The sequence below is a fragment of the Melopsittacus undulatus genome, chromosome Z (genome assembly GCF_012275295.1).
Source record: "Melopsittacus undulatus isolate bMelUnd1 chromosome Z, bMelUnd1.mat.Z, whole genome shotgun sequence".
NCBI lineage: Eukaryota > Metazoa > Chordata > Aves > Psittaciformes > Psittaculidae > Melopsittacus > Melopsittacus undulatus.
In genome coordinates, this window is record NC_047557.1 from 63136579 (window position 1) to 63153614 (window position 17036).

At 37.0% G+C, this 17036-nt stretch overlaps 1 protein-coding gene across 1 annotated transcript in view; it reads left to right on the forward strand.

Moving 5' to 3' along the window:
* Nucleotides 1-17036, forward strand: part of HSD17B4 (hydroxysteroid 17-beta dehydrogenase 4) — a 67759-nt gene that overhangs the window by 5264 nt on the left and 45459 nt on the right. Inside the window, exons 3-11 of the mRNA XM_005142971.4 lie at nucleotides 2322-2429; nucleotides 2960-3019; nucleotides 4041-4062; nucleotides 4174-4220; nucleotides 4969-5053; nucleotides 6765-6952; nucleotides 8977-9068; nucleotides 9661-9685; nucleotides 11256-11384. Coding sequence (XP_005143028.1) covers nucleotides 2322-2429; nucleotides 2960-3019; nucleotides 4041-4062; nucleotides 4174-4220; nucleotides 4969-5053; nucleotides 6765-6952; nucleotides 8977-9068; nucleotides 9661-9685; nucleotides 11256-11384 — 756 coding nt within the window. The remainder of the gene's footprint in view (nucleotides 1-2321; nucleotides 2430-2959; nucleotides 3020-4040; nucleotides 4063-4173; nucleotides 4221-4968; nucleotides 5054-6764; nucleotides 6953-8976; nucleotides 9069-9660; nucleotides 9686-11255; nucleotides 11385-17036) is intronic.

Here is a 17036-nt window from a genome sequence, read left to right on the forward strand (position 1 = left end):
TTTGGCTCTTTCATGCTTTTTATCAGAAAAAGCTGGAAGCAGGAGGAAGGGAATGCTTTGGTTTTGTCTTGCAACCTCTATTATGTCCAGACCTCACTGTTTTTTTTGGATTTTTTAATTTTTTCAGTCTGCCTGAGGGCTCTTCTGTGTTGCTGTTATAGTTTCGATTAGAAGCATACTTTTGAAGCATCTCTCCTGATTTGCATCTGTATTTTTGTGTTGTGGGATGGTATTGATGTGCATGTTCCTTTGAAAACTGAACTGGAAGAGACAGTTTAGCAGTGAACTGAGATTGTTCACAGTGTGTGTTTGGCACCAGGCAGTGGCATGAAATGAGCTGGTTTATAAAAAAAAACAACAAAACCAAACCCACCTATGTACTGTAGATATTAGGTCCTCAGCACCAACTGTTTCACTCTGCAGGTTTACTTCTGCTGTGCTGTGCTGCTTGCTAGTAATGCACTCATAGCTTGTCTATAGTTCAGACTATATCTGTGCTCTACCACAACTGTTGCGGTCTCTTGCTCTTTTCTACTGGATATTTTCAGCTGGAAATTATATAATGTAAATCTTGATCTCAAAATAATGTCATTTATATGTTGTTTTGTTTGTTTTTCTTTGTTTAAATTATTCTTGCAGAGTTATTTTATCTTTTTCAAAGCCTGGAATAGCTGTGTTCATTCTTGTGTACTCACTTTGGCTTCAACTCTGTTAGTGCTTGCACTCAGCCTAAGGTGCTTGACTTATTTTCCCAAATACTTAATTAAGCTTTTTTCAGCAAATTACTATTGAAGGATAAAGGTATATAAGCATGCCTTTGGTAGAGAGTTGTAATGGCTTAGTAAGACTTCAGTGAATGTTTTTTTTTATAAATATTCACCACAAAATTGTCCACTCTTCTTTCCTAGGACGGATTAGAAGTCCTGGTACTCTTCCTGACTTGTTTTTCTTTAATATCATGTTGAAGATGTTTGATGTTGAAAATGGAACAGTCTGCCCATGCTACCTATTCTAATGCTTCACTACAGTTGGAAATTTTCCGTAGTGCCTCACCTGACTAGTGCTACCTGCATGTTCAAACTGTTAGGTATTGATGTATTTAGCTTGGAGATTTTATTGTCTTTCTTTTTTGCATCAGTCTGTTAATGTGCTCAAGCATATCATCATATGCTATCTTAATTTTTCCTGCTTCAGGCTGGGTAGTTCTTGATTTTAGTTTGTTGCTGTCTCCTCACACCTTCCACATTCTTTACATGGATCACTTCTTCTGGTCTTTGGCATTTTCATTTACTCATATGGATTTTCTGCAGTTTTTCTACATTTCTCTTGCAGTGCTCCACATGAAGTTGAATACAGAATTTCAAATGAGACTTTTTTGCTAAAGTGATAGAGAACAGTTTTTTTCATGTGTCCTGCAAGTTATGTTCCTCTTAACATGGACAGTAAAAAAAAGAAACAAACAAAAAAACAAACCCACAAAAAAAACCCACAAAAACCAACAGGGGAAAAAAAAAGAAAAAGGGGGCATGATATGAGTTTATTTCCTTTTGTGATGATACATTTTACACCCATTTAAACATACTTCTTACCATTTTTAAAAATTTCTCTGTCTAAATATAGTGTGTGCATATGTTTTTGGGGGATTTTTTTTTCCCTTGTGGATTCTATGAAACTGGGCTAAGCAGATACAGCACTGAAGCAAAGTGTATCAGTCCTGTGAAGCTACCGTTAATGAGGCATGTCCCAGTATAGAGAGAAGCCTGGAAGCAAAGCAACTCTCTATGTCAGGTGGCCTTACCCCACAGGAGCAGGATCTGGAGCAGGATCTATTTGCTTTGTTCGAACCACTCAGTCTATTCTTTAGTGAAGTTTACTAGTAACATTTTAGCTACGCTGTTGAACAGGAACAAAGTCTTCTCAGTCTGCTTTAGAGTTCATGAAGTAGCTATAGCCGTTTGATAGGAGACCGGAATTACGTATGATTGATGTGTAATCTTGATCTTCATCTTAATCGCTGAACTACAGTAACACAATTAGAGAGGTAGTTTGGGCAAGGCAAGCAAGTTGAATGCATGGTGAAGAGAGAAAAAACAGATATGTTTCCCATGGTGCTTTTAAAAACTGATACTGTGTGTTGCTGTACTAAATAAAAACAAAGCAACCTGCTGTTTTTTTTAATAATCACATGCAATTCTCAGTGTGATCCACATGTAGCAGGTTTCATTAATACTCCTTGTAACTTCCAGTGTGATCATGAGGTAAGAAGAGGCCATTAAATCTGAGTGTTAACAATGAAAAATACATTTCTTTGTGATGCACAGTGAATGATCTTGGAGGTGATTTCAAAGGATATGGGAAGAGCTCCTCAGCTGCTGACAAAGTTGTTGATGAAATCAGAGCAAAAGGAGGGAAAGCAGTCCCTAATTATGGTATGTTATTTTTTTAGACTAGTGTAGTGCTTTATCTATAGCAATAGTGGACCTGCTGAATGAATTTTTGACGCTGTTTAATGAAGGACTACTGCCAGCTTGCCAATAGTAAAATTGAATAAGTTAAATGTGATGTGGAGTAGGGAGACATTGATACTAAAAGCAAGTTCATCAATTACATTTTTAGTTAATACTTGTCTAGTGATACCCTTTTATATGCTTTCTTAACATGGACATAATAAGAAACAGTACCTCAACAGTTGTCAGAGGCAAAATGGGAATGGATGACTGACTAGTTTTGCTGCTTGGTTTTTGTTTTTTTTTTTGCAGTGGCAAACATTGTGTCATTTAAATTTAGCATGTGGGATACGCTTTAGGCCATATGTAAATAGTGTCTGAATTTGAATTTATTTCATATTGGGGTTGTATCAAATTTCTTTCTCTTAGCTTCATGGAATTAGTTGTTAATATCCTGGAAGTGCAATGTATCAAGATAATTTTACTTGAAAAATCATGCTTTTTTCTTACAGATTCAGTGGAAGATGGTGAAAAGCTTGTAAAGACAGCACTTGAGGCATTTGGGAGGATAGGTACAATGGCTTAATTCTTGTTGTAACTTGTTTGCAGGTGCAGAGCCATTATAAACAGTGCAATTCACAAGTATATGAAGTACAGTGAGATAATAGTGGGAACTCACCAGTCCTTGATGCCCTTAGTGAAACCTAAATCAGGGGCTTTCCACTTTTAATGTGCATGGGCAACTTTGCTGCCTTTCTCCTAGTTTTTAGCAGAAGTTTAAAGCTCAATATATGATTGGTGTTTTCCTGCCCTTCAGAATTTTATACTTAAGTAATGGTAAACATTTTATGTCTTTATACATAGAGTTTATCAGTTATTATAGCAGCTTCATAAAATTAGAATAAATAATGTTGGTGAAGAGTCAGAGATGCTCTGTTACGTTTTTGAAGCTATTTTGCATGTGTGAAGATCAAAATGCTTTAACAAAAATAAAAAAAAAATTGAGGTATTTTGTCTAACGAGGAATGTTCCTCTTTACCATATGGTTGCCGCTCTTTAATTGTGAAGTATATTTGATTTTAACTTGGAGTCAAATGGCTAAAAGTACACATTGTCAAAGCTTAAATATTTGACAAAAAATTATGATCCAGGTTACTTTAGTGGGTTGGTGACTCTGTGGTTCTTCCAATTATCAGTTAGGCTTACTGCAGCAAAGATGGTGACACAAACTGCATAATCAGGAGCACTCTGGAATTCAAAAAAGTTGCACAGCTGTGCAGGATAGCTGCATCCTGCAAATACTGTGTTCCTAGGTAGCCAGCATTTCTCAGCTATACTTCCTGTCAGGCTTTATTCCACTGGGAGGATGAGACTTGCCTGTACTGAAGAACTTTGTCTTGTCTAAATTTTGTCCAATGATAGAGTTCCATCGTTAGGTACAAGGAACTATAGAATAGTAATATGATGTATGTGTGCAATGGTTTGACACTATGTGTGTTTAAAAGTGGGAGAAAAAGAAACAAGCTTGTGTTTTATCAGTGTATTCACTTAGTTTCTGTTTTTTTTTTTTTTTCTTTTTTTTTCTTTTTTCAGATATTGTTATAAACAATGCTGGGTGAGTAAACTTAAAGACTTTTTCCTGTTTGATTGTGGGCTGTCAACTTTTGTGTAAACATCTGTTCATCTTTTTGTTTGTTTGTTTTGTTCTCCTAATGATGCATTTTAGGATCCTAAGAGACCGTTCATTTGTTCGGATAAGTGATGAAGATTGGGGTGAGTTGATAAACTTTGAAATGCACTTTCTGTGTGAAAGGTACATCCCTCCCATTGATGCAAGGAACAAGAGAAGGTGGGGAAGGGTCTTTATGACAGATTAGAGAATTATCTTTTGCCCTGACAGTTTTGTGGTAGGCTGTTTGTGTTCAGCCTGCAAACCAGATCTGTGCTGGAATGCATGGTAGGTGTATGTAGTTCCAAAGGGGAAGGAAGGCTGTAGCAGCCACTCCTTGTTGCTGAGTGGAATGCAAAAAGAGCCATCTGAATCACGCACAATAGTATTTGTGAGCAGAACACATTCGTAGTGACTGCCTGAATACTAAACAGGCTTAAAAAACCCCGAAGTAGTTAACAGAGGAAAGAAAGCTGATGTGCCAAGGGACAGAACAGGGGGAACTTTCAGTGAGATGATAGGTAGTTATAAGCCTGTTGAACAGACTTCTGCAAAGATGGTCTACCTTTCACAGTCCTTGTTTGAGTGTGCTTAAGTGCAGGAATTATGAATACTTGTGAATTCTATATGCAAGAGTGTAAAAGGGAGAAGAGGCAATCAGTGTATTTCAGGCAAGCACTTCAAAATGATCTACAAAAATGAAGGGGAAAAAAAAAAGCCCACCCGCCACTTTTTTAGTAACAGTTTGAGACACTCAGAGTGCAGTTTTTGTCATGAAGAAAAAAAAATGGTTTATTTCATGTTGGGAGGCAAATTCCTAGAATTATTAAACTGACATTAATTTGTTCCTAGATATAATTCACAGAATTCATTTGAGGGGATCTTTCCTGGTCACCCGAGCTGCATGGAATCATATGAAAAATCAGAAATTTGGCAGGTAAAAAATTGTTTGGGGTTTTTTTTACTTTTTCAGTAAAACAGACTGATGCATTCCCTCTCACTGAAGGAAGAATTTTGTGTCCCTTACTTTCTCTGTCACTGGGATGAAACAGTCCAAATGTGTAAGCCTTATCCTTTCAATATTGCTCCCCTTTCTGCTTTCCAAGCCAAATGTTTAAAAGCTTTTTCCATGTAGGTGCAAATATCCCAGACAGGAGCACTGGGGTTGTAGAATACTATTTCTTCTCATGGGGAGTGGTTAGAAAAGTTTGCAATGTATGTTATTGCAATACACACACACTAATGTATGTTGCTGTAAATCTGACGAATTTGTGACCTCCTTGTTTTTATTCAAATGACAAATACATGTGTATTTGCTTGTGAGTCTTGGGGTTTGTTCTTGGTTGGGGTTTTGTTTGGGTTTTTTTTAACCCCTTCACACAAATGTACTTGTCTTAAAAGTAGGAGTGCTCTTAGTTTATTTTGGTTATGTGTTACTGTTAACTGAAAAAGTGCACTGAATTCAGACCTTTAAGTTCTTTCACTTCTTGCTGTTTTTCCTTGTCAAACCACTGACGTGGTTATATTAATCTTAAGAACCATACCACATGTTGAAAGCTATATGAGCTTTGTGATTCTATGACCAAACTGACATTCATTCTCATCCAGGGAACTGAACTGTAAGGGTAAGGGAAGAGATCAGCAGACAGAATACATGGTTCAAGTCTAAGAGTTGCATCCATTTAGGAAATGGCTTCTTTTTGTGTTTGCTCAGATGAATGGTTGCAAGTTCTTCTGCAGTTTATGTATGAGTGTGTGCCATCTACAAAATCCTTGCTTTGTATAGAGTTTGTAGCTTTTTTCATCTTAAATCATATTGAGATTGTAGCACATCACTTTAATTTAAAAACATTGGATTGTTGACAGTAAGACAAATAAGAATAAAAATTAAATAGACTTTTATCCCAGCTATACAGTGTTTTTATAGTAAAATGGATCAGATTCTGATAAGCCTTCTCTTAAAAGGAAGGTGTAGACTCTTTACTTTTGAATTCTAATTTATAAGACATGCAGTACAATGTTTTCTTTTCTCAAACCAGCTATGAACTGCAGTAGATTTAGAGCTTCTTTGTGAGGAGTTCTTTCATCTCCACAGCAATAACGTTAGGGGACAGCAAATAGCAAGACTTTGCTATCTGCTTCCTTCATGTGTTTAACACACATCAGGATTCTTTGAATGTGAATTCTATAAGTACGAGTCTTCACATATTACCAGGTAGATATTAAGGCGAAGTAATTTTCAATAAAATAAATTCTTGTAACTGCTCAAGCCAAGTGATAGTTATAAAAATTATGCCGCTTGAAGTGCAGTTAGAACATGAAAAGGAAATACTTTTCTCTATACCCACTTGTCACAGAATGCCTGCTCTTGTTTTGCCCTATAACTCAAAACAGGCTCATGGCTTTGTCAGTTTTCTGCTATTGTGATAATGCTTTCAGGATTTGTCAGATGTTTGCTATCAGTCAAACATAAAAAAGGCATCTGTTTGTTAGCAAAGTCAATATGTAATGTTTTCTTATTTCCACAATTTTGTTTTGTGAAATGTGGAGAGTATAAGACCAAAGATGGAAAATGCTGTCGTGTAGAATTGAAAAACTTGGAAAATAATAGCACTTTTCTTCCTCCCCCTCCCCTCTCCTTCCCTAAGAATCATTATGACTTCCTCAGCTGCTGGAATATATGGAAACTTTGGTCAGGCAAACTACAGTGCTGCAAAACTTGGCCTTTTGGGTCTTTCAAACACGATTGCTATTGAAGGTCGGAAGTATAACATCCACAGCAACACAATTGCTCCTACTGCTGGATCCAGACTGACCCAGACTGTCATGCCACAAGGTGAATCATTTAAGATGTACATGTATTGATGTTTTTCGGTGAATTGAAGCACAACTAACTTTCCTGTCTCTTAGATAATGCAAATCATTTACATTTCATGCACTGTTAATTTGTGCTTTCTGCTGCCCTTTTGTCTCTGAATTGTCAGTTTACTTATGTTGTCAAAGGAATTTTTATTTTGTTCCACAAGGTAAGAAGCAGTTTTTCACAAAAACAGTTTCATGTGGTAAGGCTCTTTAATTAGAGTCTCTTCCAAGATCCTCCTGTTGTAGTGGCAAGACTTGTTTGTTTCATCAGATGTGGAATCAGGTATGTGCATAAGGTCTCTGCAGTTAAGATTGTCTAATTGCAAAATACTATTTTTGCACAACGTGTTACATGTGTACTTCTTTGTTACATGATCAGGAGATGACAGTGGGCAGAGTTTCTTAATATGTTTTACTTTATTGCACACTTACTAATCTTTGAATGTTTTAACAGAGCACTGCACTGGGAAGTCAGTATAAAGAACTTACCAGAAGACAGCTTTGTATAAAGTGTAAATTTAGGATAAATAGAATTACTTTGGCAAATTACGAGAAAAAACAAAAAGGATTTGGAAATAAAAGTCTGTAAAAGCAGAAAGCCTTCTAGGAAGAAATTCTTTACTGTGAGAATGGTGAAGCAGTGAAACAGGCTGCCCAAGGAAGCTGTGACTACTCCGTCCCTGGCAGTTTTCAGGACCAGGCTGGACAGGGCCTTGAGCAACCTGATCTAGTGAAAAGTGTCCCTGCCCATGGCAGGGGGGTTAGAACTGGGTGATCTTAAGGTCCTTTCCAACCCAAACCATTCTATGATTCCATGATCAGCCTGTTTCATTTCCTTCTTGCTCTTCTTTTTCCCTAGTGATAGGCAGATTTCAAAGCCAGGGGAATCATTACATTTTTCAGACTGATATACAAGATATTGAAAGGTAATATACAGTTATGCATGGATTGAATGCATGATTTTATTTGACTAATTGAGTTCTGTTTAAAATATCCTGTTTCAAATCTAAAAAATCCAGGTGATCAGGAAATCTGGCACCTCTGTAGGTTGTAGGTTTCAGGGATTTATTGTACTTACTTAAAGAAAGGTCAGATACATTAAGCTTGTAGCCACGAGTTCCTGAAGCATGGCATGGAGTTTAGCTGGAATTTTCTGGAGTAGCTGGGATTTCCTGGAGATACTTACTAGAGTGATAAAACTACTTCCTAATTTTCTTTCTTAGTAATTTTAAGAAGAGTGAGATCCTTTGATCTCCCTGGAAGATAGTTACAGCACTGATTTCTCTCTTCTCTCCCTCCTTCCCTCCCTCCCTCCCTCTCTCCCAATTCTTTTGATTCTCCTCCTCATCCCTCCAGGAGTGGGGAGGAAGAAAGAGGGTTGTGAGCAAGTGGCTGTGTGGTTCTGAGTTACTGTGTCAAGAAAACTCTTGTACCAGACGATAGTGAAAATACAACTTACAATATACAACAAAATACAACATATATAAATTTTGCAGGGCTGATAGTTCCCAATATCACATTTGGAAATATCAGTATTTTAAAATGGGGTGTTTCTCAAATACACAGCAGCTGCAATTCTTTTCATATTGTCTTGCCTTTGTAACTGACTAGCAAATGAAAAGGGAAATTATTCAGGTACGTCTCCATCAGGATTATGTGTAGGTGGCTTGTACTTGTTTCAGGCTGCCTGTCAGATGGAAGTTTAGGAAGGTACCTGCTTTTCAGTCTGCACATTTTGGTGTCCCCATCATTTAGACAATCTTTCATCTGTCTGGCTGAGAACCAGTGCTATTGGGTTTGGAGGCATGCACGTGTCTTGTGAGTTGTATGCGTTTAATGAATCTTCAAATGTTTAATTTAGTTTGTCTTTTCATGGCAGAAAACTGCTGGTTAAATTCTTCCTAGCTCTGCTGTTCATCAGAAGGTGTTAGAGTAAGACTAATTTGGTGAAATAATATAGTATTTTTTCTTTTGATTCTTCCCTCTAATTTGCTCTAGATCTTGTCGATGCTTTCAAACCAGAGTATGTTGCTCCCTTAGTTATCTGGCTTTGCCACGAGAGCTGTACAGAGAATGGCAGTCTGTTTGAGGTAATTTTTTTCCCTTCCCCCCTCTTTCCCTCCCTTACTCCAAAATCAGTAATTTGCTTTAGTCTGTCCAGTTTTAACCTTTTTTCTGAAACTGAATTATCAAATGAGGTCCTACAATACTCAGCATAGACAGAAGAAATATTGACCCTCTTGTACTATATGTGACAAGTACATCAGGCAGTAAGAACCTTGTAAAATTATGGTGTGTGCTGAAAATACAACTGATTTGATTGTTAGAGTTCTTATTGTACCTTTATAACTTTGAAAAGGTACAAAAGCAAGTACTTTGAAAGAAGTTCTTGTTTTCTAAATCATTCAAACACAGAAAGCAACTTGCAGAAAGGATGAATTACTTAGTTGTGGAATACATTATAAGTATTGTCAAACTTCTAGCTTATAAATTAGATGGAAGCAGTTATCTTTGAGTTTTATGTTGCTCAGATTCCAGTGCTTAACAAAACTGTTAAATACTACCAGCAGTAGTTCAGAAATTTGTATTATGCTGAGTTTGTGTTGAAGTTTTGTTTCTCTACATTATCAAAGCTTCACTTTGTGACGTGGTAAGCTGATGATTTTCTTTTTTTCTTGGCAGGTGGGAGCTGGATGGATTGGAAAATGTAAGTACTTTGTGTTGCAGGACTGATTTTTCTCTTTTGAATTAACAACACAAATGTGCAAATCATCTCTGCAGTTAACCTCTGCTCAAGAAATTTTTATATCAAGAGACATGATTAGCAAAAGCCTAGGATTCTGAGGAGACTGCTTTTAAGTAAAAGTCACAAATTTCACTAAGCATGGGGGAAAACTGGTAAACTAGGTATGTGCTTTATTATGTCTTTGAGCTAGCTAATAGTAACTAAGTAACCTTAGCTCTTGGATGCCAAATAATTGAAATCAAGAAGAATCATTTTTGATAACTTCAGTTTTTCATGGTATGGAAGTAGCAGATGCTGGTAAACAGACTGCTTTTTAGTAGTTTTCCACCTTTGTTTATATTTCTATGAAAATACGAGCAATATGCATTGACGTATTGAGGCAATTAGCCTTCTTAATAACCAGTAGCTATGCTAGCTAAGTATCTGTGTTAGGTGACACCAGTAACTAGCTTAAATATGAACATAAGGAAAAGCCAAAGATAATCCTGAAGGAAAATGGATTCAGTGTTTGAAGTGTCTTAACATCTAGATATATTGAAACTAATACCAGCATTATTTTCCTGAAGTGTTCCAATGACTTTTCAGCCTAGGTGAATATCACTGGTGGGTTGGAAGTAGGACCATTATTTCAGGAAATAGTTCCCTCTTCTGCCAAAATATTTTTTTTCCCACTTCATAAAGGTTTTGTGCATTTCTAACTAACTGTAAGTGTTCTGGGTGGCACTGAGATCACTTTTCACAGGTAGCACGTTAGACAGACTAAACAATAAGGGGCAGCAGTGTAAAACCTTGAAGCCCTTCACAAGAAGCTGAGTTTTAATACAGCTGAAAATCTGTGTCTTCTTTCTCGCTAAAATGAAGTACCACTTTTTGTCATTATAATGGCTACTGTTGAAGTCTTAAAAATGAAACCAGGTTGTTAATGAGGTAGCAGTATGTCCTTGTTCATTGTCTATTGCTAATTAAGAGCAAAACCAACATGACAGATTAAGGATTAATTGAAATCCAGGAAGTCTGTATCCTTCCAGGACTGATTTCACTTCACATTAGCCTTACCAGCTTCTCTCAAGTTGGGTATTGAATTACAACTTCAGGGACCATTTGGAGATGCTGGCTACTGGTATTAACATTCTTTTGTAGGTAACAAGTAGTTTTCAGATTTTCCCTATAGTTTTCCAAGGCTTTCATGAATTTCCTAAGCGTTAGTAGCCAGAATCATGTCAGAAGAGAATGACTGTAGCTACAGCTTTTCACTAGGCAGAATTAAAAAATTATGTAATATTTTCAGAGAGCAATTAGTCTGTCATGGCGTTAATGAAATACAAACCCTGGGCTATTCCTTTACTAAATGTTAATTTAGCAGTGAGACTTTTTAGTCCAGCTTGAAATGATACTGGTGAATTAAATTGGGGTACTTACAACCTTTCCTTTCTTACGCTGTCTTGAAAGTAGTGACCTCGATGAACATGATCTAAAGAAACTAAAAGTTTCTTTGTTTGTTACTTGAACTCTGGCTCATGTTTCCCATTAGTGCGCTGGGAGCGATCCTTGGGTGCTATTGTGAGAGGAAAGAATCAGCCAATGACTCCTGAAGCAGTGAGAGATAAATGGGAGAAGGTCTGTGACTTTGATAATGCCAGCAAACCCAGAAGTATTCAAGGTAAATGAGGCTGCGATAATGTAGATAGTTTGGACAATCAAAGCTTAGGAGAGAATGCTTTCTTGTCAGGCATTTGCTGAAACTTTACAAGTCTGCAGAACCAGTGAATTCTTTTGTAAACATGTAGGGTTAAGCATGTACTGTTTCAGCATGGTCAAATCTTGTTAATAAGCCTTTTGCGTAGAATTAGGAATTAATTCTGTGTAGAATTAAGAGTTTTATCTTCTTACAACATTCCAGGGAAGTGACAACGCTGTCACTTTATGTATTCAGCCAGGCTAGTGGTAGTGTTTAATTTGATTGCACCTACATACAGGTAATAGCAGTGTTGTAGAGAGAATGCGTTTTCCTTTCAGTCCTGGAATCTTGTTTTTCATAAACGTTTCCATACCAAGAAGCTCTCTGGTTAAGTCTTGTAAAGTCGCACAGCAGAGAAGTTCTTCCTTACTGCCTTATGTTCCTGGGTGACATGACCCCCTTGGCTGGTGACCAAGATGGCCGTCTCTTCCAATGCTTTGTTTACTTTCTTTGTTCCTTTACAATATATAATTTCCAAAATTACTTTGATCTTTACTGCTACCATACTTGCTTTTCTTTCATCTTCTAAGCTTTCTTGTTGTTGTCTTATGTCTCTGTTTAGATCCATAGCTGTCATAGGTCACAGATGAAACATACATTTCCTAATTGCTTTCCAAGATTTCTCAAGATGTTACCTTTAGTTTGTTAATGTGAGTTACATTTGCTTAGTAACATTGATGGATGTTTTGTAATTATATATGTCATTAATTAAGTCAAAGATTGAGACTTTGTTATATTAAGAATGCCAACGTTGTGGGGGAGGGGAAGAGGCATTCTTACAGTGCCAGTTGAATTTCAAAAATCCTTAGAAACACACTAGATGTTTAAGCTGTTGGTTCTGAAATCCATTAGGGATACATTTTAGATGCCTAAACCAAAGCCAGAACAGGGGACACTCTGTCCTTTCCTTCAGATCTTGGTAGAGAAATGTAACCAGCCATACAGTAGTTCTGTATCTGCTAACTTACTGGTTCACTGATCTTTGGCTTACAAATATCCTATTTCTAGATGTATGTCAGTTGATAACAATGTTCTCTGCCTGCTATGGAATGATATTTATAACATAACTTCAGCCTTACAGTTTCTGATCTGTTCTCCAACCTGTCACATGTACTATATTATTTTTATGGGTTGGTAGCAGAAAAATGTTGCAGGAAAAAAAATGTGGATGGGAATTTATTTTGAAAGTCACTTCAGCATTACACATGACATTCATGCCTCTTGACACTATCATGAGAAAATATTGGACAAGATTTTGGATTTCTGAAGTAAATGTGCTTACAATAAAACCCAGCAGGTTTCTGAAGTGGGGAAACTGTAAAATACTACATTAGCATGAGTCTCCCATGCAGTGTACATGCCTTAGCTTCTGTTTTGTTACGAATTTCGCCAAAATACAACGTTGACCTTTCAGTGACATCAAGCCGTAGATACTGCCAGTCTGAATGAAAATTCTTGCATTAATTTGTTGTATGAGAATCAGCAGAAGGGTTGAGGAAAATCTAGAAGTTAGCTGAATAGGATATTCAGTTCTATATTAAAAGTCTTTTCTGCTGCTGGAGTCTCCACTGTATTGCTTGAAGGTATTCAACTGTTAAATAAGGGGAACTAATTAGAGTACTCGCATTAAAAATGAAAAGCTACAGTAATGATATCTGCAAGTTAAAACTCTCCCAGAAGATTTCATTAATTTAAGTAATTTGATGCTATGAAGAGCAGTCATGTACTAACCATTATGTATGATTAAAAAAAACCCTCAACAATTAGATAAAGTATTTGCTTGTAATACAGTAGAAATCTGATAATCGGAGACGTTATTTTTTTTCGTAATTTGGCATAGGGGTAAGAGCAGTTTGACTTTATTCATTCTAGATTCCAAAAAAATCATTTGTTGGTGTGGTCTTTTTTATTTGGGCTTTTTTGTGAGTTTGTTTTATTTTAAATAATTCGTCTTACATTACTGAATACTCTGAATGCATAGGCATAGGGAGTATTCATTCTCTTGAAGAGAAATAAATTAAATGCTCTACATGAGCATTTGAATGAATGATCATATGTTTAGATCCCTGCCTAGCAAAGCACTCATTTGATGTTTATCTTGAGCATGTTCATAGTTGTCTGTTTTAGCCAAGGTTGTTCTGTGGAGATGCTGAACTCCTCAAGACTAAATGGAAGTACTGTCTCTTCTTTTTGTTTAGTGGTGGTCTTTTAAAAAATAAAAACATTGAATTCTTTTACCTAAAACAAGCTTAAGTAGAAAGATCCACTTTTTTGTTTGTTTGTTTGTTTTTTGGTTTTTGGTTTTTTTAGGCACTTATTCAGCTTGTTACATAAACTGAATCAAGCTAAAAAACTCTTGCTTGTATGCCAGAATTTGATTTTCTAAGGTTTGTGCAATTTTACTTTATAGAAAATAGTTAATTGTCGCTTGATTTGGCAGTCGATGTTGATTCAATAGTTTCACGAAGTTCCTCAGATATTAAAAAAATGTGCTCAATAAAACAATCTTTCTTGTTAGTTGTCCTGCATGTGTCTAGATGCAGTACAGTTTTTTGTCTCATCCCCTTATCCTGAAGGCTACCTGGCAGTCAAAGTAACCAGCTGTTCCTGCCTTTTCACTTCCCTCTTAGTGCCTCGGGAGTCTGAATGTTCTCTGTAGTTATCGCCTAAGCTTTACAAGCTTTTAGTACTTAATGTACTTTTGAGAAGTTTTTGCAGTTCTGTACTCCTATGCAGTTTCAGGTATAGTCCTGTTAACTAGCTAAAGATACAATTACTTGTGCATTCAGTACATGATGTCATTTTAATACCAGAAAAATCTGAGAGCAGAGTTCAGACTACTTTTTGTTTGTTTGCTTTTGTTTTTTTTAAGAAGTAATGTGGTAATTTAGGCCTTAGGAGGTTGAAAAAGTGGTTTTGCTGCATGTATTCTCCCATGTTCTCTTTACCAGGAGTGAAAGGTAACCTTCTAGTTAATGCAACATCAAAATGCCATTGCCTGTGCAATGAATCTGCAGTGATTTATGTTAGAACTTTTTCCTAATTTGCATTATAATGTTATTTTCTTACCAATAATTAAGCTGGAATAATAGTTTTACCTTACTACATACTATTTCAGCTGTCAAGGTACAGAAAACAGCTGAGTATTCTCACTGGCTGACTTTTGGCACATTTCAAAAGCTTATCTCTGATATGGAACTAGTTTTTATACTACACATAGAAGATGTGCATGTATGTATGCGTATAAAGAAAAATTCTGCATAGGAAGAAAACTTCCAGCTGCAGTTTCAGATTACTTCTTATTTGTTTAAAAAGAGTTTAAACATTGGTGCTGTTTTCCCCACAGTTAAGGGATATGGTTCACATGCAATGTTCACTAACTGAAAAGTGAGAGGAATACTTTCAGAAAGAGACAGGCTTTGCTATGATTATTTTCAGCCTTTGCTACTCAGGTTCATTTTTCCCTGCTGTCTGCTGATCATTTACTCTGTAATAGCATATCATGTTGTGGTAATGGGCATTTAAGGTTGTATGTATAGTTATATAACTACTTCATACATGTTTGGAGTATTTTTTAAAAAACACTTAATGAAAAGTTATCCTGCCGGGTTTGTTTCTGCCAAATTCATACCCTTTAAGGTATTTTTTGGATCTTAAAAGAACCTTGCTACAGCTTGTAGGGTCATGTATTAAAAAGTACAAATTGTTGCAGTTAAGTCTACTGTTGAAATGTTAATTTCAGACATCTGTGTGTGTTCACATGACTGAAAACTCAGGTACCACTCTGTGCTCCCCTCCCCGTCTGTTTTACTTTTGGTACTCAAAATGAAAGCAAACTGAAGACTGTTGAAATCATTCTTATTAGTGTCCAAATCTCACTTATCAGTGATTTTTCTAGTGTTTTCATCTTTTTTGACAATCTCATATCACTTTGATAGCTCATAACAGGTTACATACTGTAACGTTTGTACTTGTGATGCAGTAATCTAATTTACTCTTTCTTTGAAGATGTAGCCCTGTGTCATGTGAAAGATTCATATGTCATCAACTGCTGCAGAGTTGCTCTAAATCTAATGCTATGCTAGTCCAGGTATTCTTTATGCCAGGCAGCAGAAGAGCTGTGAAGACTGACATAAATTAATGTATTAATATATTTCATTTGCATGCTGTTCTAGCAGGCCCTCAAGAGGAAAGGAATGTGTTAGCACTGGGGTTCTTAACTAGATAAGTCCTGTAACATAGTGATTTAGGGTGGAGCGGGTAAGAGAAATTAACGTTTTTTCCCTTTGTTAAAAAAAAGAAAGTTCTGCTGCCTGAATTTTGTGATTTTTCTGTTAGTTTTCTTAAGCTTTTCAAGTAATCTGAATGGGCAACATCTGAAAAGCAACTTTGATATTAAAGCATCAAAACCACCCACATACATAAGACAAACATACGTTCTACTGATACCTCTCAAGAAATTTGGGCCTGTAGCCACTGGCATGTGTCATAGATGCAAAAAAATATAAAAGTAAGGGACAGGAGTCCTTAAAGACAGCTTTTTACTCATATATGCTTTGAACATTAGTAAAAGTGTTACTAAATTCTGGTTTGATGCAAGTCAGTCAGCTATTGCTGATTACAAATGTAACAGTACGCCAGTTTAAAACAAAAACCGAAACCAATTTTGTTGACGTTAAGGGTGAACAGCAACATATCTCATGTTATAAAAAAGGTATAAAGGAGGACTCTGCGAACTACCAGCCTGTAGGCCTCACCTTTGTGCCTGGGAAGATCATGGAACAGATCCTCCTAGAAGATGTGTCAAGGCACATGGAGGGTAGGGAGGTGATTTAAGGCAGCAGCATGGCTTCACCAAGGGCATATCCTGTCTGACCAGCCTGCTGGCCTGTGATGGAGTGACTGTATCAGTGGAAAAGAGAAGAGCTATGGATGTCATCTGTCTGTATTTTTGTAAGGCCTTTCACATGGTCCCTCACAAAATCCTTCTCTGTAAATTGGAGAGATAGAGATTTGATGGTGTACTGCTTGGTGGATGAGCAGCTGGTTGGATGATCACATCCAGCCAGTGGTGGTCAATGGCTCAATGTCTATGTGGAGATCAGTGATGAGTGGTGTCCCTTAGGGGTCTGTACAGAGACTAGTACTGTTTAATATCTTAATCAAGGACATAGTGTGATTGAGCACACCCTCAGCAGTTTTGCAGGTGACACCAAGATGAATGGAGCAGTTGACCCGTCTGAGGGATTAGATGCCTTTCAGAGGATCTGGACATGTTTGAGGGGTGGACCTGTGCGAATCTCATGAGGTTCAATAAGGCCAAATGGAAGATTCTGCAAATGGGTTAGGGCAACCCCCAGTATCGATAAAAGGTGGAGGAATGAGGTGATTGAGAGCAACCCTGTGGAGAGGGGCTTGAGAGTGTTGATTGATGTGAAGTTGGACATGACCTGGCAGTGTGCGCTCGCATCCCAGAGAGCCGACCATATGCTGGGCTGCACCAAAAGAAGGTGATTCTTCCCCTCTGCTGTCCTAAGACCCTGCCTGGAGTACTGTGTTCAGCTCTGGGTCATC